At 51.3% G+C, this 21,014-nt stretch overlaps 2 protein-coding genes across 6 annotated transcripts in view; one reads left to right on the top strand and one right to left on the bottom strand.

Moving 5' to 3' along the window:
• The window catches only part of WDR33 (WD repeat domain 33), a 141,716-nt gene that overhangs the window by 27,409 nt on the left and 93,293 nt on the right, over window positions 1-21,014 (bottom strand). For 2 of the 5 annotated variants that reach the window (XM_008158133.3, XM_054723399.1), the window contains exons 17-22: window positions 18,851-18,959; window positions 15,889-16,327; window positions 11,974-12,137; window positions 11,778-11,870; window positions 9,858-10,073; window positions 7,293-7,775 (exon numbers count right to left, since the gene is read on the bottom strand). In XM_008158133.3, coding sequence (XP_008156355.1) covers window positions 7,546-7,775; window positions 9,858-10,073; window positions 11,778-11,870; window positions 11,974-12,137; window positions 15,889-16,327; window positions 18,851-18,959 — 1,251 coding nt within the window. In that variant the 3' untranslated portion in view covers window positions 7,293-7,545. Of the gene's footprint in view, window positions 1-7,292; window positions 7,776-9,857; window positions 10,074-11,777; window positions 11,871-11,973; window positions 12,138-15,888; window positions 16,328-18,850; window positions 18,960-21,014 lie in introns of those variants that run through there. The other 3 variants (XM_054723400.1, XM_028134820.2, XM_028134819.2) reach the window with 3 other exon arrangements.
• Window positions 3,386-4,078, top strand: SFT2D3 (SFT2 domain containing 3). Its single transcript, XM_054723401.1, has one exon. It carries the CDS (start codon window positions 3,429-3,431, stop codon window positions 4,059-4,061), a length of 633 nt encoding a protein of 210 aa, XP_054579376.1. The 5' UTR covers window positions 3,386-3,428; the 3' UTR covers window positions 4,062-4,078.

Here is a 21,014-nt window from a genome sequence, read left to right as displayed (position 1 = left end):
ACCTATTTCACTTAGTATCCTATGTCCTCAAGGTGCATTCATGTAAATCAGAATTTCTTTCCTTTTAACACTGAATCATATTCCACTGTGTGTGTGTGTGTATATGTATATACACACTAGGTGTGTGTATATACACACATGCGCACATATATATATCTATAATGATAAAAACATAATATGCTAATTAGACAGGATAGCTGGACCTCCTTCTAGACAAAGCCATGGCAGCTGTGAGGGCTGAGGGCAGGCTGCTGCAGCAGGGTGATAGGGCAGCACCTGCCCCTGATCAGCCCGGTTGCCTCCCGCAGAGGGAGGTCAGACTGTGGCTTAGGAATTAAGCTGTCAGTAGGACATCCCGAGGGCTCCTGGACTGTGAAAGGGGGCAGGCGGGCCTCTAGTGTGTGTGTGTATATAATAAAAGGCCAGTGACCATAATGGCTTAACGACCAGGTGACCGATCAACCAGTCGCTATAAGGTGTATTAACCACCTCTCGGGCCTTCCCCCCAGCCCACAGGCTCCGATCCCTGGATGGCCAACAGGGAACCGGAGCAGGTGGCGGCGGGCAGGACTGGGGACTGACGAGTGGGCGGAAGGAAGACCTCTCGGTCCCTCCCCCCACCCGCAGGCTCTGATCACTGGATGGCGAATAGGGAACCACGGGAACCAGGGTGGGTGGCGGTGGGGCCGGACTGGGGACTGGCAAGCAGGCAGAAGATGGTTCTGCTTGCAGGCTAGGCCTAGGGACCCTTCCTGCACTGGGCCTCTAGTGTGTGTGTGTGTGTGTGTGTGTGTGTGTGTGTGTGTATACATATATATGGCCCAATGCATGAAATTCATGCACGGGTAGGGTCCCTAGACCTGGCTGGTGATCAGGGCTGATCGGGGCCTTCCTTTCCCTGGCTGCCAGCTGCTGGCTGGGGCCTTCCCTCATTCCACACAGCCCCATAGGTCGAACTCCCAGTGGGTGGAACTCCGGAAGGGACAATTTTCATATTAGCCTTTTATTATATAGGACTAGAGGCCCAGAGCACAAAATTCGTACACGGGGGATAGGGGGGGGGTGTCCCTCAGCCCAGCCTTGCACCCTCTCCAATCTGGGACCCCTCGAGGGATGTCCGACTGCCCATTTAGGCCCAATCCTACTGGGCATCCCTCTCACAATCCAGGACTGCTGGCTCCCAACTGCTCGCCTGCCTGCCTTCCTGATTGCCCCTAACCACTTCTGCCTGCCAGCCTGATCACCCCCTAACCACTCCCCTGCCAGCCTGATTGATGCCTAACTGCTCCCCTGCCAGCCTGTTTGCCCCTAACTGCCCTCCCATGCAGGCCTAGTCACCCCTAACTGCCCTCCCTTGCCAGCCTGGTCGCCCATAACTGTCCTCCCCTGCAGGCCTGGTTCCCCCCCAACTGCCCTCCCCTGAAGGCCTGGTCCCTCCCAACTGCCCTCCCCTGCTGGTCATCTTATGGCAGCCATCTTGTGACCACACAGGGGCAGCTATATTGTGTGTTGGAGTGATGGTCAATCTGCATAGTACTCTTTTATTAGATAGGATAGAGGCCTGGTACAGGGGTGGGGGCCAGCTGGTTTGCCCCGAAGGGTGTCCTGAATCAGGGTGGGGGTTCCCTTGGGGCATGGGGTGGCCTGGGAGAGGGGCCTGTGGTGGTTTGCAGGCCGGCCACGCCCCCCGGCGACTCAAGTGGAGACCCTGGTATCTGGGATTTATTTATCTTCTATAATTGAAATTTTATAGCCATTAGCAGAGGCCAGGGCAGGCCAGGAAGTTTGACTTCCTCCATCGCCGGGGAAACCCAAGCCTCCTGCTCGCTCCGTGGCCGCAGCCATCTTTGTTGGGATTTATTTATCTTTTATAATTCAAACTTTGTAGCCTTGAGCGGAGGCCAGGGCCAGCCAGAGCGGGCGGGAAGCTTGGCTTCCTCCATTGCCGGGGAAACCCAAGCCTCCTGCTCGCTGTGTGGCCACAGCCATCTTAGTTGGGTTAATTTGCATACTTGCTCCTGATTGGCTGGTGGGTGTGGCTTGTGGGCATAGTGGAGGTAGGGTCAATTTGCATGTTTCTCTTTTTTTTTTTAGTGTAGATACCACTATTCATTCATCTGAAGATAGACTCTTGGGTCCATTCCAGTTTGGGGCTATCATTAATAATGCTGCTATGAACATGGGTGTACAAGTATTTCAAGACCCTGCTTTGAATTCCCACCGTAGGTGATGATCACAATGATCAAGCGTGAAAGGATTTCAATCTAAAATGGAACCAGAGAATACAAAATGGAGACTTTCACACATGCACCCTCAGGAAAACAAAACTTATTTCCCATGTCTGATTTAGAGACTGAAACCTATTTCCTACCAAAAAACATTCCTCAAGAATCTTGCCCAGCTGGCATGGCTCAGTGATAGAACCTATGAACCAGGAAATCCCGGTCAGGCTTGATCCCATATGGGGTGTGCAGGAGGCAGCCGATCAATGATTCCCTCTCATCATTGATGTTTCTTCTCTCTCTCTCCCTCTCTGAAATCAATAAAATATATATTATATATTTTTAAAAAGACTCTACTTCCTCAAGCCAAAGAATTTACTGCTTGGCCTCTGGCTGGGCTTGCCCATAAATACAACTCACCCCAAACTTACAACGGACTCGCCTGTAGCTTGTGACAGTTTATAGAGTTTTCAGTCGTGCCTGTCTAAACTTCTTAAAAGTTTGCCGAAACCGGTTTGGCTCAGTGGATAGAGCGTCGGCCTGCGGACTGAAAGGTCCCAGGTTCGATTCCGGTCAAGGGCATGTACCTTGGTTGCGGGCACATCCTCAGTAGGGGGTGTGCAGGAGGCAGCTGATCAATGTTTCTCTCTCATCGATGTTTCTAACTCTCTATCCCTCTCCCTTCCTCTCTGTAAAAAATCAATAAAATATATTAAAATAAAAAAAATAAAAAATAAACTTCTTAAAAGTTTATTGAGGTCATTGCAGATTAGCATGCAGTTTTAGAAACACATCGATCCCCGTGTATTTCAATTTCCCCAACTGTGACCTCCTGTAAAACTACACAGCACACGCACCAGGATCCTGGCATCCATGAGGTCAAAACACACAGTGGCCCCTCTCTGCTGGCTACACATGCGCCCAACTCACAGATCGTCCCACAGGTCAAAGGTCTTCTATTTACAGTGAAAGGGGAGACACCACCGGCCCATCACCAGAGGCGCTCCCGGGCCCGCGCCCACCCCGCCGGTCGCTAACCGTGAATGTGGACAGCAGGCCCGGCCGCAGGGCGCCGGCGCCGGTGAGCGCCGGGGGCGGAGACGCAGCCGAGCCGGCCCGGCCCTCTCCGCGCAGCCGCAGGCCCCGCCCCGCCGCGCCGCCCACGGACTGCAGTCGGAGGGAGAGCCGCTCCCGTCAGCGTCCGACATGGCGGGTGTCCACCGCGAGCTGCAGGAGTACCTGGCGCAGGGGAAAGCCGGCGGGGCGGCCGCCGAGCCGCTGCTCGCCGCGGGGACGGCGGAGGAGCCCGCGGCGGGGGCGTGGCTGGGCCGCGCGGGCCTGCGCTGGGCGTGGGCGCGGAGCCCCGCGGAGCCGGAGGCGGGCCCGGCGGTCCTGCCGACCGTGACGCGCGCGCAGCGGCTGGTGGCGGCCGGCGCGTGCCTGCTGCTGGCCGCGCTCTGCTTCGGCCTGGCCGCGCTCTACGCGCCCGTGCTGCTGCTGCGCGCCCGCAAGTTCGCGCTGCTCTGGTCGCTGGGCTCGGCGCTGGCGCTGGCGGGGGCCGCGATCCTGCGGGGCGGCGCGGCGTGCGGGCGCCTGCTGCGCGGCGAGGAGGTGCCGTCGCGGCCCGCGCTGCTCTACGCGGCGGCGCTGGGCGTCACGCTGTACGCGGCGCTGGGCTTACGCAGCACGTGGCTCACGGTGCTGGGCGCCTGCGCGCAGGTGGCCTCGCTGCTGGCCGCGCTGCTGGCGCTGCTCCCGCGAGGCTCCGGGCCCGCGCTGCGCCTGGCGCTCGGGCGGTGGGGCCCGGGCGCCCGCCTCGTCCAAGCGCTGCCGGTGTAGGAGCCGGGCGTCGCCGCCGGAGACTGCCTCGCGCCCGCCAGGCTACGGACTTGGAGCGGCAGACGGACGCCAGCGAGTCGGGAGGACGCTCAGCCCGTCCCCGCGGGGCTGGAGCCGAGCGGCTGTGCCGGGACCCGGTGGACTGACGCCCCAGCGGGAAAATGCTCTTGTTCGCCGCCCTGGGACTCAGACTCCGCCTACCCGAGACCCAGCCGCAGGTGTCGTTTAGCCGCCACACACGCTTCTTGGCTCTCAAATTATTTACCCTCATTCTTCAATGTGAGTGGATTCATAAAGGCATCGGTTTAAACATTCAACTTAGCCACCGGACATTTTTAAGTATTTACGAGGGTTCACTTCGTTTTTTGTTTTTATTGAAATTATGTGCTTTATGAGGTTTGAAAGCAATGGACCTAAACATCTGCATTGATGCCCGGCCGGTGTGCTCAGTGGTTCAGAGTTGAGAGACCACGGTTGGATCAGTAAAAACTTGTTTTAAAAATTTATTTCAGGGAGGAGGAGAGAAAAGCATCCATGATGAGAGGACCATTGACCGACTGCCTCCTGCACGCCACGCCTGCCACTGGGGATGAGCCCACAGGGAGGCCAGCGCCCTGACCGGGAGTCCAGCCTGAGCCAGGCGGGAAAAACAGTAAAAATCGGTACCGATGCCAAAAGCAAGCGACTGGCCTTCCCTGGACATGTTCTGCCCCAAGAATCGTGGTGTCCAGGAAGCGCAGGTTAGCGCCGAGAGGTCTCTGGACGGAACCGAGATGAGGGACTCGGGAAAGAATTCTACAACCGGAGCTCCGGATTTGATGGAAACCACGCAAGTGTCATCTTGTTTGTAGCTGCTTTTGAAGCGAATTGTGGGCCAACCCTAACGCGGTGTACGATGCTTTTCACATCTGATCGAGTTTTCCTTAAGGTTCAGCGTGTTTTCTATGACTTGATTGCACACCTAATTTATTGCCAGAAAGTATGGGCTGAATATTCTGATGAGTCCAGAAAACGCATGTTTGGTCGCTAGGCATCAACCAGAATGTGAAATGTATTTAGAATGTTAAAAGTATTTCGGCGGTTCTCGGTTGACATCAGAGTTACTGGAAGAGCCACACGAGATCACTCAATCTCGGGGCGGCCCGGGCATGGCTGTTCCTAGAAACTCAGGATTCCTGTGCGCAAAGGTGCATGGAATCCATGGGATGCGTTTGAAAGTTGTTCTCTGGGGCTGGGTTCCTGGTGCCTAAACAGGTGTCAGGTAGCAGGCGAGCACTGCCGCTTCCAACTCACCGTCCTGCCACAGGAAGTGACACTAGTGATGCAGCCACAGGAGGCTTACCGGCTGCTCCCAACACCCCTTCCCACAGTCTTCTGTTAAGATAATGCCTGGTTCCTGGACCAGTAAACAGAGTTACCTACCTCAAGTGTAAAAGCAAATGCAGTTTTCAGGGAGTGATTTATTTTTTTTAACTGGAAAATCTTGTGCCCCTGGCTGCTCTTACTACCTGCTAGTTAAATCTCTAATTCTAAATTTCTCTAGAATTTTCACAACTGAAGATTTTACAATAATTAGCACATTTTTATGATGTTATTGGTAAATATTGCTTTCCCAACATTTTCTCAAGAATTCAACACTGAAAATCTAGCTTTTATAAAATTCAAAGCACAGTGTATTTCAATAGTGATGCTTTAAAATGTATATATGTATCTCCTAAATATTTCATAACTATGTAATGTAGAGATTTCACTTTTTTCTAATTCATACTCAAATGGCTGGTGTGACTCAGTGGTTGAGCACCAACCCATGAAGCAGGTCAAGGTTTGACTGGTCAGGGCACATGCCCTGGTTGCAGGTTTGATCCCCAGTGGCAGGTGTGCAGGAGGCAGCAGATCAATGATTCTCAGCATTGATGTTTCTATCCCTCTCTCTGAACTCAATAAAAACTTTTCTTAAATGTGATCTCCTATTCTGCTTACTGAGGTACTGTGTTTAAAAGTGAAAAAGCCTAAAATGTTACAAAGTTTCTTAGCATATTCTCAGAAAAAAAACAATCCCTTTTCTGCTTCTCAGAAGTGATATAGACCAGTAGACAGCAAACAAAGAATATCCACAAACCTAAAGCAGTCTTGAGCCACAGTCATGTTTCTCTGAGGTGCTGATAAATAGAGAAAATTACCCACTTATACATTAGCGATTCCGATACCCTGAATGGGTGACTGCCATTTTCTCGCTCTGCAGAAATTACAGCTTTTACACTTTTTTGCATATGCTGTTGAACTATCCCTTAGAAAAGGGAGTTTCTAAGCAGCTACTAAGACTTCCAGCACCACTAAGTTTGCCCAGAAAACTTGTCTCCAATGCCAAACTCCAATAAAAACATTTCCTCTTATAAAAACAAAGTAAGGGCCAGTATAGAAAGTATTATGGAGCCCTTTCAAAACTGAACTTTTGGCATCCATTCCAAATGGGGCCAAATGTAACATTTAAAACTAAAGAAATTTGTTGTAGACAATAACTTCCTGGCTTTAAGTTAGGACTATCCTCAGCCTTACAAATGCTGGTATGGAAGAGAAAGCAGTTGTTGAAGTTTCACAAAGTTGTTTTAGACATTTTGGTCCATTCTTTTCCACTTAAACCATTTGTGAGATGATTTACAGTCATCAAGAGGGTACATGTAGTTAGTTTCTGGCTTACATCAAGTTCCTCTAGTCGGAAACAAGGCAGTCCCAGTCTGAGGTGATTATTGGGAGATGCACCCAAGGGAGAACCCACCTGGATAATGAGTATTTTCTCTTCCTCGTATAATTTCCCATCTGCCAGAATATGTTTAACCAAGGCTTTGAATCTACCTCAACCATTGTTACAGTTTTACGGTATTTCTCACTCTATTACAAAAATAAGTATAACAGAATGGCTGGCTGAGAATCTGTTTAAAAACCAAGTTCACAGGTGAAACTAATTTAGAGACTGACAGCGGCTCCATCGCGTGTGCTACAAGGATAAGCACTGAGGGTCCGCCCTCCCAGACTGGATACACGGGAACTCAGGGTTTCCTTAAGGCAAGCACAGCACAACCAGTTCTTTTCTGTTAATTCTTGCATAAATCACATTCTGTATTCATACAAAAACAACTTAATGTTTTTTCTCTGGCAAACTGTACATATAGAAACAAATTTCCAATTGAACATAAACTTAATTTTGAGGAGGTGCTCCTTGTCTCGCGACACTTAAAAAAAATTCCAGCGTTTATCTCACAAAACAATGCAGGAGCTGGGCAGTGAGGTGGACAGGACAAGACAAGGCAGCTGCTCGGGGCCAGCAGCAGTCTCTTCACCCTGAAGACCTCAGGGCTCCGGGAATTCAGCTGCCCCAGAAGGGTCAGGGCGACAAGGTGCAGGCTTCCTTTTGTTTCTCTTGGCGAGTCCACGAGCAGTTGTTAAATACTGTCCAGAGAGGCCGGGGGGTACTCAACCCCAACTTCTACCGGCCCCTTCCACCACCCCTTGAAGCTCCTCGCCGTGGCGGACCAGAGTTCATGTTACTCCCTCTACTCCAGTTACTGCTACTCCGGACCCCTCTGGAAGGAGTACCACTGCCTGGAGGGCCCCCAAAAGGTTCATCTCTGTGGTATCCGTCATGGTGGTCTCCATCCAAGGAGCTGGAGCGCCCAGACTTCGGCACTCTTTGGGAAGGTCCTGGGCCCCCTCGGCCTAAAATGAAACATGGATTTGACATGTGACTTGTTAACATCAGAGACTACTAATAACTCCTGGTACAAACTTCCCCTCTGTGACGACAGTGCCATGCTTCTGGGTCTTTCTTTAAAACAGCTCTGAGGACATGAGCATTCAGGGCACTCAGGGTTGTGCCTCCACCCTCTTCTTGACCACTGTCTCATTCCCAGTCTGGCTTGTGGCCAGGCCCCTCCACATCAGCTAGACACATGTTCTGCAAGGCTGTGTGACAGAGACAACGGGAGGTCAGGAGACAGAGCACCTTCTGGGGGTCATGGGCACGCCAGGCCATGTCACCGGTCCGCAGTATCTTCACCCTCCTGTGCCACAGGGCTACTCTGAGGGCAAGTCTGCACAGCACTGACCTAACTGGGGATCGGTGAAGGTGATTACAAATGCTTACCTAGAACAAGCGTCACTAGGGTTAGCCCACAGCTATGTGGCACTTTTGATTTCCTTTTAAATAGTGAAATAAAATATTTCTTGAAAAACAAAAGCGTAGAAAGAAAAAGACTAGTTTTTAGAATCATTTCTCCCAGGGATAGTTCTATTTGTTCTAGGCTTGGACACAAACTTAGGTATCACTAAAATTCTGATTTAAAAATTTTTTTTCTCATGAGATGCTAGGATTTGGCCACCTCTCCCATAATGCATTATCAGAAGATTATTGACAACTCATTTTGCCTTCAATTTTTTAATGGAACTGTGTCCAAGACAAAGGTTAGGAGAGTTAGCCAAAGGAGTAATTTTAGCTTCTTTTCTTACAAAGCACAGCCCAGCCCCACAGGCGCAAGGGCAAAGGGCTGTCAGCTGGGATAGAATTTTCACACTAGCCACACGGCCTCGACCAAGGACCGAAACAGTGTCCTGAGTGCCCATGCAGACCAGCAGCAAAGTGGGTGCCGAGATGGGGAGGTCTGGTGGCACGAGGCACGTGCTGAGGGTCTGCTCGGAGAAGGGCCAAACAACTGTCAAGAACAAAGCCAGACTGTCAGGGAGGCAGGTTACCTGGGGCGTGGAGCACATGGCAGTCTTTCTAGCAGCCTCCACACCACCCCGCACCACAGCCCGGCTAACCGGAGACCAGAGCTGTCGTCAGCATGTGATGGCTCCTGCCCTCGCTAAATGTTAGTGCTGCATCAAAAACAAAGATCCAGCCCGACTGGGTGGCTCAGTGGTTGAGCGTTGACCTATGAACCAGGAGGTCACAGTTTGATTCCCAGTCAGTTCACATGATTGATGTTTCTCTCTCTCTCCCTCTCCCTTCCTCTCTGAAATCAATAAAAACATTTTAAAAATAGTAATAAAGATCCAAAAGTTGTAGAAATAATCTTAATGCCCCCACTTGAAAACAACCCCTTCCAGACCATGTTCCCCAAAGCCTTGAATGTGGGCACACCGGTGAAACCCTGGAGTGTGACTGTCCGCTGAAACACCGAGGCCTGGGAGAGGACCAGTCCACCCACACGCACTGCGGAGAGCTCCAGGGTTCCAAGCAGGCATCAGTGCAGAAGCACCACCAACAGCGACAGTGCTGGGCACCCTGACAAAGAGCTGAACTTGAATAAAGTAGAGATTCCTTTTTTTTCTTTAAGAATTTTAAGAGAGAAGAGAGGAAGAGAAGGGAGAGAAAGAAACATCAATGTCAGAGCAAAACGTCAATCAGCTGCCTCCTGCACACTCCCCAGGCATGTGCCCTGACTGGGAATTGAACCATGACCTCCTCGTGCAGAGGACGATGCCCAACCAACTGAGCAACACCACCTGGGGCAAAGCAGAGATTCTTGCAAGCAAGTGGAGACCTGTGCAGAAGGCGAACGTGCAGTCCTGAGTGAGAGTGCCGACTGGCCGAGGAGTGAGCCCAGCAAACTGCATTTGCTCCGCACTGGGGAACATGTGCCTTCCCTGGAGGGCAGCGCGGTGCCCTGGCAGGGGCAGAGGGAACAGGCATTCTCTAGGAGGGGCTGCCTGGAGATGAGGCCTCCAGAGGCCCCTGCAGCCTTCTTGGCAGGCTGTGGCATCCACAGCTCCCAGGACCGGAAACTGGCCTCCACTTACCTTTGCCTCCTCGATCCTCCGAAGGACCCCCGGGGGCTTCCATTTCTCTGTGCTCAGAGGTCCCTGGCCCATCATGCCAAGGGCGCTTTCGAGGTGGCAGGGATGCCATGTCCATGCCTTGGAGAGAAGAGGAGCGCTCTCTGCCAGCTGGGGAATGACCGTCGTGAGGGGGATGGTCAGGGCGGGGAGCATCACGGAAATGTTCGTGACCTGGCCCTGAAACAAACACAGATGGACAATCTCATTATATTACAACTAGAGGCCCAGTGCATGAAATTCGTGCACGGAGGAGGGTTTTCCCTCAGCCCAGCCTGCACCCTCTCCAATCTGGGATCCCTCTCACAATCCAGGACTGCTGGCTCCCAACTGCTCGCCTGCATGCCTTCCTGGTTTCCCCTAACCACTTCTGCCTGCCAGCCTGATCACCCCCTAACCACTCCCATACCAGCCTGATTGATGCCTAACTGCTCCCCTGCCAGCCTGTTTGCCCCCAACTTCCCTCCTCTGCCAGCCTGGTCACCCCTAACTGCCCTCCCCTGCAGGCTTCATCACCCCCAACTGCCCTCCCCTGCTGGCCATCTTGTGTCCACATGGGGGCAGGATCTTTGACCACATGGGGGCAGCCATCTTGTGTGTTGGAGTGATGGTCAATTTGCATATTACTCTTTTATTAGATAGGATAGAAGCCTGGTGCATGGGTGGGGGCCAGCTGGTTTGCCCTGAAGGATGTCCCGGATCAGGGTGGGGGTTCCCTTGGGGCGTGGGGCGGCCTGGGTAAGGGGCCTGTGGTGGTTTGCAGGCTGGCCACGCCCCCCAGCAACCCAAGCGGAGGCCCTGGTATCTGGAATTTATTTATCTTCTACAATTGAAACTTTGTAGCCTGGAGTGGAGCCAAGCCTCCTGCTCGCTCCGTGGCGGCAGCCATTTCTGTTGGAATTTATGCACCTTCTATATTTGAAACTTTGTAGCCTGGAGCCAAGGCCTGGGCCAGCCAGGGCTGCAGAAGCTTGGCTTCCTCCATTGCCGGGGACAACCCTGGGCATCTGCTCTTCCAGCTCTGTGGCCGCAGCCATTTCTGTTGGGATTTATGTATCTTCTATAATTGAAACTTTGTAGCCTTAAGCAGAGGACTGGGCCGGCCAGGGTGTGCAGAAAGCTTGGCTTCCTCCATTGCCGGGGAAACTCAAGCCTCCCTCCTGCTCTCTCTGTGGCTGCAGCCATCTTGGTTGGGTTTATTTGCATATTCACTCCTGATTGGCTGGTGGGTGTAGCTGAGTGAATGTTAATTTGCATATTACTCTTTTATTATATAGGATATGACCAATAGCAGATGGAAATTATGCTGTTAAGAATTAGTAACAATGTGAGAACCAAGATTCACTTATGCAAGAAACACACCATGAGTACATATATGAAAGGTCAAGATCAGAAATCAACCTACCACCTAAATTAAGAGGCAGGTAAGGTCCAGAAAAGTGGATCTCAAACTTTTAAGTCTCAGGATAGCTTTTACAGTCTTAAAAATTTCTGGGGACCCCAAAGGGAGATTTCATTTATGAGAGTTATAGCTAACAATATTTGCCGTATTAGCAATTAAGATAGAGAAAACTTTAATTTGCTTAACTACCTTTTCCAAAAACAAAACAATGAAGTGAAAAGAGTGCTACTGTTTTGTATCTGGGCCAATCCCTGCAGAGATGCCGGGCTCACGGGAAGAAAGCTGGTCCTCCAGCTATTTCCGCACTCCATCTCTGCTCGCCAGTGAGAGGCTGCTGGCTGGAGGTGTGAAAACAATCCGGCCTCCGGTGGTGATGCCAGTTGGAAGAGAGAGAACCTGAGGGGCCTGGAGGGTCTCGGGCCCCCAGAGTCCAGGAACTGCTGCCTGGAGTCACCACAGCCCCAGGCGGTCTCCTGACTTACCTGGCTCTCGACTTCCATCCCAGGAGTCTGGTTTCCGACCTCCTTCAAAGCGAGGGAATTCATCAGGAGTGGGAAGTAGACCCTTCCTTCCTCCTACACAAAGGAACGCAACACCACACTCACGTGCTATTTCAGGTGTGTTCCCAGCTCTGACCACACCCTTGCCCTCCACGGAGCCAGTGTCCTCAGCACATACCTCTTGGGGCACCCCGACCTCTGCCCCGGAGGTCTCTTCCACGGGCAGCTTCCTCAGAAGCATCAAAGCTCTCCTCTGGACCGAAGTCTTCAGGACCAGGAAAGCCATCTCTTCCTCGGGGGGGAGCCCGGCCTTCGTGTCTCGGGGGGGCTCCTCTCCTGAAGCTGGGAGGAAAAGAGCAGACTGTCACCTCATCAGTGTGGACCTGACAGCTCTACATCCACGTTCCAAGGAAGCATATGACATAAGACAGGATACAACGTAAAATGGGAGAAAAAGTAAAATTGTGCATTTTTAAAAGTACACATTTTACAATCCCAATACGTTTCAGGCAAAAACAGGCAGGAAGTAAACATATCAGAATGTAGAATTATTTTAATTTTTTTTAGGCTTTGAGGAATAATAGCAGTGAGCATTTTTCAATGCCAAGTGCTTTACATTATTCATTTCATTCCACCCTCATAACAACCCCTGAAGCTGGTACTATGACTGACTATTCTACCCGTGAGAACACGGAGGCACAGAGAGATTAAGTCATTGATTTAAGGATACACATAGCGCTCAGGTTTGAACTCAGCCAATCTTGCCCCTCAGCCCAGGCTCTTTACCATTGCTCCAAATACTTCTCATTATCATTGAAATTTCTGTATCGAGTAATTAACACACATATAATCAGGAAAAAAGGAGTGTGTGGACCCAGGCCTGCCAACTGTGAGAGACCTATTTGGGGGCATCTGCCCTGGCCCCCACTCGTCTCTACACAGGGTGGCTATTGTCGTCACCGACAGCCCACTCCGCAGCAGACGGTGACAGCAGGCATCGGCTCATGGGCAGGCTGGTGCCCCGGCCGGTGGACATTTTCCCTCCCTCGGGTTCTGGACTGGGGGCCAGTCAGTGGGAGTGCTGCTAAAGCTGGGGGGCAGCAGCACAGGGGCCTGCCAGCGGGAAGGGCGCATGAGCCGGGAGGCCCAGGCAGCGAGGAGGGTCAGGAGGCGGCCGGGCCTGGGCTGGTCCGCAGGAGCCACTGCTGGGCCTTCCCTCAGGCCGGGCCGTCTGCTTTTTCTGCAGGCTCCCTTCGATTGTCTTCTGCTCCATTTTACTTGGAACATTTTCCAATTTACAGTTAAGTTGAAAAAATAGAACAAGCCCATACATCCATCACCTAGATTAATCAGTTCTTAAGGTTTTACACAGGAGCTTTATCTTCTCCTTATCTACCTGTTTCCAGATTCATTTTCTAAATCATTCTAAAACCAGCTGCTGGCATGTGCATCATCCCTGAATACTGCGGAATGTTCCTTCTAAAAACAGTTTCTCCTATAAAAATACTGTTACTACTCTAACATGGAATATTGTTTGTTCTAGTCTCATTCAACTGTCTCCATTTGTCCTCAAATGTCCTTCATATTGTTTTAAAAGATGAATGTCACGTACTGCCACTCGTAGTTGTTTCTGTGTTCTCCTTTAATCCACAACGCCCCCCTCCCTAGTTAGCTTCTGTGATCTTGTCGTTGCTGAAAGGCCACCCAGGTGTTTTACAGAATGTCCCACAACTTGAACTTTTCTGTTTGTTCCCTCAGGATCAGATTCCAGTTAAGCATCCTTGGCCAAACTCCTTACCCTTCCGGGTGGCATCTGTTTGTTTCATGGATGACGGTGTACAGGTGGGAGGGCCGCACCACACTGCGCAAAGGCAATCTCCTCTGCAGGTACACCTTGGGGGTGACTGTGGCCTGTGAGACTGCCCTGTCCCCACAATCGTTTCCCCAATGGCTTTAGCTTCCAGTGATGAGCCTGGCCTGAGGTAACGTCTGAGTCATGTTCCTGCACGCACAGGGGGTGACCAGCGCACTGGCTGAAGTAACAGCAGAAGATAAGGGTGGAACTGGCCAGGAGAGGGGCGGAGCAGGAAGAGGAAAAGCAGAGAGCACTACTGCCGCGAGGGGCACGGGGGAACCCCCAAACGCAGCAGGATTCTCTGCCCAGGAACCGTCATGCGACTGCCCTCATTACAAGAAAACAGAATCTAAGTTGCCCTAAGAAACAGTTCCTGTTAAGGTCTAGATATTAGATATGTGTGCCCGCCCCCTCCTCCCCCCTCCCAAATTCATATGTTGAAGACCTAAATGTGATGATATTAGGAGATGCACCTTTGAGGTCATCAGAGTTTACTGAGGACATGGGGCCCTCACGATGGGCTCCGTGGCCTGCAAAGAGGCGCCAGGGAGAGGGTGGCCGTCTGCAAGCCAGGAAGAGAAGTCACCAGAGACGGTCCTGCTGGGTCCTGGTCTGGGACTCCAGCCTCCACACTGTGAGGAAACAGGTTTCTGTGCTTCCACCTGGCAGGTGGCATCTGGTTGCAGCAGCCTGAGCTCCTAACAAGCTGACCGCTCTCCAGCGCCTCTCCTTCCTTATCTAACGTTCCTTTCATCGCGTTACTGCGACGCCAAAGCTGCTCCAGGCTCTGAGGCCACAGCGGTGGGTGAGCAGAGCCCTGCCCTCAGGGAGCGCCGTGCTCCAGGAGACGCAAAGAGGAAGAAATGGACACAGCACCAGGTCACACAGTACAGGTGCTGCGAAGCCACAGAAAGCAGGGCAGAGGGACTGGGTGTCACAGAAAGAGGTCCGCCTGGAGTGAGCCACGTTTGGGAGCCGCGTCCCAGGCAGAGGGAGCAGCAAGCACAGCAGAAACAGGGCCAGGTGGGCACCTCCAAAGAGCAGCACCACAGTTTAGACGAGACAAGCACAAACTGAGGCTTAGAGAAATCTGAAACTGCCAAGATGCAGAGATTCAAGAAATCAATAAAAGTCCTGTTGGTGCCAAAGCCATTGGCAATGAGGCGCCTGCAGAGACAAAAAGCCACTGCCGAGTGAACAGCTGGCTATCATGAAGAAAGGCCCTGGTGGAAACTGGGAGCCCTTCCGATGGCTGCTTTCCTTAGCCCGCTACTGCACCCTCCGCGGCCCTCTGTCAGCTAGCCTTTTCCAACACGTCCTGTGAGGATGGGGACTGCCAGCCCTTACCTCAGTCACCTCCTAGCAACACAAGTGAGCACTGTGACGGGAAGAGGGAGGAGGTGGAGCAGGCAGGAGAGCTGACTCTCAGTGTGGCCCCGTAGCTGTAAAGTGCTCAGTGACACCGGCCTGTCACTGGAGCAGCGAGGCTGTCGAGCACACAGTGTAAATACCATCCTCATTGACTGCTCTGAGTCTCACTTCAAATTTCACTAATTCTTGTGTTTTTTTCTCCATATTTCTCTTATTTTTTCCCTTTTTGTTCTTTCGTTTCCCTCATTTCAGAGAGGAAGGGAGAGGGAGAGGGAGAGAGAGATAGAAACATCCATGATGAGAGAGAATCATTGATCAGCTGCCTCCTGCACACCTCCCATGGGGGACCAAGCCCACACCCAGGCAGTGCCCTGACTGGGAATCGTGACCTCTGGTTCATAGGCCAATGCTCAACCCCTGAGCCACGCTGGCCGGGCTCCTGTGTTCCTTCTTTACCCCAAGCAAGCTGAGTGCTCATTCAAGACTGACCTTGACCTATCTTAACAGCACTGATTTGATTTTAGGATCTTTAGGCAATTTCACAAGAACTGTCTACTGAACAATCTACATATCTGCCTCTCCTTTCATCATTCTAATCCACAGGACCTGGAAATTTCTAATCCGTTCCAGGAAACTTTGTAGTATGCAGATCTTCCCATTCCTTTAAAACAACCAAAAAGATGCAAAGAAAAAATGATTTCCACATTGTGAAGACAAAGAGAACCACATAAAGGTTAAAAAGCATAATTTTTTTTAAAAGTCTAAATGCAAAACGTGGCGAATATAGGCTACAAGTGAAAAAGAGACTGTGGGGAAACTGACAACAAGCTCCAGGGAAGACACAGACCCACAGAGGATCTGCCCCACCTTTCTTCTCTGCGCCCTCGAAAGCGTGGGTCCTCGGGGTCCCGGGGGAATCGCTCGTCTCCAGGTCTGCGGCCTTCCCATGCCCCTGGCGGGCCCCGGGCTGCGCCCCGGCCATCCCCCTCGCTGAATTCCCTGTGATCAGGAGGAAAGGGAGGCCCGGGCCCCCCTCGCCTCCACTTCTCTTCTTGTGGTAAAGGTCCTCCTCGCCCCTCAAATTCACGTAATCGGTGGCCAAATCGCTTGTCAGGGTGGAAGTCATCTGGTCTGCTGAAGTCGTCAGGAAAGTCGGGATGAGGGCCGCGTCGGTCAGGGGGACCCCTGCAGTCCTGGCCGCCCCGGAATGGCCCCCTGTCGGCACCGTGCTCAGGGCCGCTGCTCTGCTCGTGCCGCCTCTCGGACAGCGGGCCCATGTGGTGGTTGGGAGGGCCCCGGGAGTCACCTACAGGAAACAAAGCTGCTTTTACCAGGGCTTCCAGGCTCCCGCCCAGCATCACCATGTTTCAGACGCATTCTTCCACTGTGTCTCCCCTCCCTGGCTCTCCGCACACTGAGGAGACAGCCGTCCCCAAGGCATCATATAATGAAAGACCCAGGGTTTTGTGGTACAGCTTTCAACTTCATCACCCGCTAGTTAAGCCACTCGACCTAAAGCAAGTTACTCATCTCAAATGGCATTAGCAACACCCACCTTCCCAGACAGCGATTAAGTTAGGAAACATAAGACAGCCTCACAGGACCAGACTGAGCTCCCCTCCCTGCCCCCTCTTCCCCAGGGCACTGGGCCACCTGCCCGCCTCTGCTGTCACTCCTTTAACCCCTCGCTCACTTCACGTGCCGTGGCTCACGCTTGGGCTCCGGACACCCTTCTGTAAGGCCCAGGGAGGCGCTTCTCTTCCGAGCGCCGCGGCCACAGCCTCGCCCTACGCAGGCTCTGGCTCCGCGAACACGCTTTCTGCCTCTCTCGGAACGACAGCCCTCCTCTGTAATCCTGTCACCGTTCTTTGCGAATAATATTTGGAAACCCACCAAAAATGTTTTGAACTATTTGAACATGTAATATATTAAATTACTGAGTACAAATGGAAAGAGACCAATGAATTTCTGATGGTGAGCTGTGGCCATTTTAAACGAGCACTTACTTCGGTCAACATACAATGAAACCACATTTCTGAAAAGTGGAGAGCAAAGGGACACCCCTGCCTCTGAAACCACTGAGGGTTTAAATAAAATTCTTTTCATTCTGCACCCTGGCAATAAAGATGTTTCCAGGGACCATAGTCAGCCGTAATTCCTACCCTTCCAATGTCCTCCCTCTTACATTTCTGTCCATTTCAATCCCTTCTCACCATTCAAACATGTTTAAAAAACTTGGAAGTTTCAGTATGAAAATAGAGCATTGAAGAATTCTCTCCTTCCCTCTGTGAAACCAGCCCTCCCATCAAGCTCAGGAAAGCCCCTTCCGACCCGCCTCTTCGTTCAGCTTGCAAATGCCTCAGACCTGTCTCCTAATGGGAGACAGCCCCACCTCTCAGTATCCCTGACCGACAGCTTCTCTCTGACACTATGCTGCTGGAACGGGGCGTGACCTCTGACCTGAGGAGCTGAGCATACTCCACTTGGACTTACCTATGAATACTAATCTCCCCATTACTCTATCTGTCTACAAGTACCCTATTTGTCCCAGGAAAGAAAGCCATCACTACCAATCAGAAGGGACGTGGCCCCGGGGATGGGGCGGCAGGGCCCCTTTTTCGGCTCTCCCTTCTCCCTTTTGTCCCTAGGAGGAAAAAGAGAGGAGGAGGGAAGAAAGAGAAAAGAGAAGAGGAAAGAAAGAGAAGAGGGGAAGAACAAGGAGAGGAACAGGCAGAGACAGACACAGGGCAGGGAAGAGGGAGAGGGGCGCTCGGTTGTTGACGCTGTGCCTTGTGGATAAAAGACTCTTCTTTCTTACAGCCCCAAATTCCAAAGACTGGTCCTGATGCTTTCTCTTTCTACTTTCCCTGTCGGCCACCACTTCCATAGGATGGGATGAAAATAAACATTCTAATTCTTTTATTCCTTCCTTTATCCCTACTTCTAATATCTCATATACATTTAAGACAAGCTTTCAATTCCCAACGTCCGAGGGCTGGAAATGCTGACAAGGACTTTTCTTACTCTGATAAAACCACAAGAACCTGAACATGAACCACAGGATGCCGTGGGCTTAGCCAATAAAAAAAAAAGAGGCTAAGGAGTGAAGTCTTTGAAAAGCCACCGGCACGGTACACAGGCTCTCCGGTTTGTCCTCCCTCTGAACGTACCGTGCACCTCCTCCTTTCCCCACACTCCCCCAGCCCGCCCCCCAGCTCTCCAGCTCTTCCAGCTGGCGCAGGAGGGCTCACCCCTTTGGGAACAAGGGCTCTGGCTCCCAGCGTGTGCTCTTTCAACTCCTAAGATTAACCCTTACTTTCCAAATAGCTCCACATCTAACTAAACACTGACGATTCTCATCTCTGTGCCCTCCGTTCTACCCACCACCCGAGGCGTGGCACGTCCGTGCACTGCCGTTCTTTTCAAGTGGTGCAGAGTAACAACCAGTAGTTGTTCAATACTTGACACAATTTGGAGGGAGAAGGGGGTGATATTAAAAACACTTAAAATCTCGGAATTCTTTATCCCATCAAAACATCTAAAACGGCCCAGTTCAGCTCTCAGCTCTCAGCCGCTGCTGCGCTGGAGGCACAGCAGCGCTCCCATCCCCGCAGGCGGCCAGGCCTCGGGCCACGCGGAGCAGCTCGCTGCCTGAGCAGGGCTCTGGCCAGAGCAGCATCAGCCAGAACTCCCACCGCAGTGCTGTGCTCCCGTTCTCCGTTCTCCGGCGGTTCCAATGCCCGTCTGTCAGACACTTCCAGCAACTGCGCACGGTGAGGGTTACCCAAAGGAGGTGAACACAACCGCTTACCCGCAAGCAGATATTTACCTTTGTTAGGGCCAGGTCCTTGTCCAGGGTTAAGAGGGGGGATGCGACCTTGTGCTCCCTGCTGCCCTAGGCCTGGGATCAGGGGTGGGGGGCCTGTATTCTGTCCTTCCTGAAAAGATGTTTTTAAAGAGGTAGTGTGAAACCATACACTTGTGCTTCCTGAACAGCAATTGTATTATAATGTGACAGAGAAAAACATTAGGTTGCCTCAAAGCCTCCAGTAGTAAATGTATAGCTAGTGACATCATGGCAAAACTGTCCTTAAATTCAGGGAGATTCTTCTTTTACCATAATAAGAGGAAACACATCTATTTTAAATCTGCCGACAGGTTTTATTTAAAGCTAGATCTTGACTTCTTACGCTAAGCAAGAACGTCAATGGAAAGCGAGAAATCATGAGGTAAAGACAACACCCCGCACGGAGGACCTCCTGGCAATCTTCCTCTCGGGTGCCACGGCTCCTTCCCGCCACAAAACGGCGGGCGGCAGGGCTGGGTGTGAAGAGGGGAGTGGGGGGCAGAAAGGGCTGGGCTCCTGCCAAGGGAGGTGTCCACACCAGCTTTCTCCTCCCCCCGCCTCCCATCTCTGCCTGCCCTCAGCACCCTCCTGCTCATTCACCTGGGATCTTGTGGATTCATTTGGTTCTGGCAGTTTCTGCCTCATACAAACCTGCTGCTCTGATGCTTTTAATCTCCTTGCTCTGGACCCCAAGCTTGTCCCTAGTCCTCATAGTCAGTATTTTTATCTAGCCGTGTCTAAATTCTGATTCCCCACACTGCCCAGTGACCTTGGATCAGGTCTGCTGACAAACACACACACTTTCTATGAAAATAACACAGTTTTAAAAATCAACAGCAAAATTGTACTCATACTCCAAACTAGCTGGCATGGAAGAGCAGCCCTGACTGCAGGACACCACTATGGCTATAACAATAACATCAGTAACCTCTATACTTGTTTTTCCTACGTTTCATCCCCACACAACTCGTGCTGTTCATTTAATACGTGACAGCAATTCCAGTAAATTAAACCAATTAAAACAACTGGTTTAAATAATTCGCCTGGTCAAAGTGAAGAAAGTATTTCAGTATGTGACAAACATGAGCAAAGATTTCATCAGGCCGACTTCCGAGATGTGAAATACCCTACTTCAAACCTTCACATTCATTCAATCAATACTTCTAGATGTCAATTAAATCTTTACAGCATTATGCTTTGCATTTATAAAACATTTTAGTACATGACAGAATAAAAACTTATTAAAAAGTGCACAATAAACTCTGGAATTAAACTCAAACACCATCAGATTCTTCGCTGCTATGAAATTTCTACGTTCTGGGAGGTCTACTGAAGAGTACCGCATCATCTCATTTAGCTCGTTCTTTTAATTCTGAAAATCCAGTGGTCATCTTCACATTACAAATGCTCAGAGCTATAACAGTGCTTTCTACACAGTCAGTGTCCACAACATGGCCTCCCCACGGGCATGGAGGCCACGGAGTCCGGTCCTCTGAAAGGCGCAGGAGCACACACCCAGAGGCGAGTGTGTTAGCCCTTCCCTGCTCCTGCAGTCTTTCTGTCCGTCTCCCCAAGCACCTGAGCTCTCCTCACACCCTCCAGCACAGGCTCAGGGACCGGGCATTGTAACGTGGCTAATAAAAGCAGAACTGTCAAAAGAAGGTCAAGACCATGTCCATAGAAATACTCCCTCTTATGAATATTGTTGTAAGCTGAAAACAACTTGGACAGAATTCTGTCCACAGGGTCAGAACTTGAGAACGTGTAACTCTGGCCTGAGAGATCTCTGAAGGCATTCACGGAAACGAGAACAGTGCAATCGTGGGCTCCGCTCTCCTGGGGCCTTAAACACCTATCTGAAAGGTAGGGCTGGCGGGCCATGCGACCAAGGACGCAGAAAGGGAGCACACAGGCTGGCAGTCCCCAGCCTCCCCCCCGGCCACAGCTCTTTTGGAGGCCTGGGACAATTATCAACTAGAGTCACTCTTTTCTGGAAGAACATCTATTAAAACACAGGTTGAGAAGTTAAGGTTCATATTGCGATACGTTTGATAGTCTACCAGTGGTCGGCAAACTCATCAGTCAACAGAGCCAAATATCAACAGTACAACGATTGAAATTTCTTTTGAGAGCCAAATTTTTAAAC

Source organism: Eptesicus fuscus, chromosome 11 (genome assembly GCF_027574615.1).
Source record: "Eptesicus fuscus isolate TK198812 chromosome 11, DD_ASM_mEF_20220401, whole genome shotgun sequence".
Lineage (NCBI taxonomy): Eukaryota > Metazoa > Chordata > Mammalia > Chiroptera > Vespertilionidae > Eptesicus > Eptesicus fuscus.
The sequence above is the reverse complement of the archived record's forward strand: the minus strand, read 5'-3'. Positions and strand labels throughout refer to the sequence as shown.